An 890-nucleotide genomic window follows, 5' to 3' on the forward strand; every position below is an offset into this window, starting at 1 on the left:
CTTAAGTAAAGTGAAATCTTTTTTTTAAATCACAAAAGATAGATAGTAGTTGGAGCAGCAGAGAAATATTTGCGTGTCAGAGATTTTAGTGCAGAAGATCTACAGGAAGTTTTGAGAGAAGGGTTCCATCTGACCAGGCTGACAGCCTGCTGTAGGGTCGTCTAGGGCCATAGTAGTGGGATGGGCTGATGGTTTTTGGGGATAGTGTACAGTAGGGTTTGATGGTGCAATTTAAGTTTTACCCCATTCCCTTTTTGATCAAAATGTGCAATCCGCATTCCGACCTGCTAAGGGCAGCAATTCGCAACACAGCGTCTAGTCTGCCGGAAAGCCACAGGAAGAAGAAGTTGTATGCGGGGTATAATGAGTGGTCTGTAGCTTTCTAGCTGAATGACTGGATAAATGGACAATAATGATGGGTGAGTTCATTAACTTCCAATAAAAATTGTCTCGATTCATAAACAGTTTTTAGTTGCAGATGCATTATACGGTGAGCGGATATAGATTTAGAGAAGGCAACTACAAAAGACTGAACTGCTTGTTAGCATAACTAGCTAGTCTGCCTCCCCAGCTCAGTAACGTTCGATGCTAGCGAGGTAACTTTCAGAGTTGGCAAGATTGTTTGAATAAACTCAACTTGTCCGATAAATGAAGATCCACTGTGATTATGTGCACAAAATCACTTACTTCAAAAAGTGCATTCCCACAGGAATTTCATTTAAAGCTACTACAGTACAGTATTTCTGACTGCTAAACGTGTCTTCTCCGCGTACCGCTTTGTGCTAACGTTAACCTTTTGCCGATGTGACGTTTGGTAGTTGTAGTTTAAATTGTTCACTAAGTGGCTTTCCCCCCCCCTATGTTAGTATGATATACAAATGGTGTAAAAT

General features: G+C 41.0%; 1 protein-coding gene across 2 annotated transcripts in view; it reads left to right on the forward strand.

The window, feature by feature from the left end:
• The first annotated feature begins 309 nt into the window (after positions 1–309).
• Positions 310–890, forward strand: part of LOC106574954 (histone-lysine N-methyltransferase SETDB1-B-like) — a 22,139-nt gene continuing 21,558 nt past the window's right edge. For both annotated transcript variants that reach the window (XM_045699278.1, XM_045699286.1), the window contains exon 1: positions 310–419. In XM_045699278.1, coding sequence (XP_045555234.1) covers positions 403–419 — 17 coding nt within the window. In that variant the 5' untranslated portion in view covers positions 310–402. The remainder of the gene's footprint in view (positions 420–890) is intronic.

Source organism: Salmo salar, chromosome ssa02 (assembly GCF_905237065.1).
Source record: "Salmo salar chromosome ssa02, Ssal_v3.1, whole genome shotgun sequence".
Classification (NCBI taxonomy): Eukaryota; Metazoa; Chordata; class Actinopteri; order Salmoniformes; family Salmonidae; genus Salmo; species Salmo salar.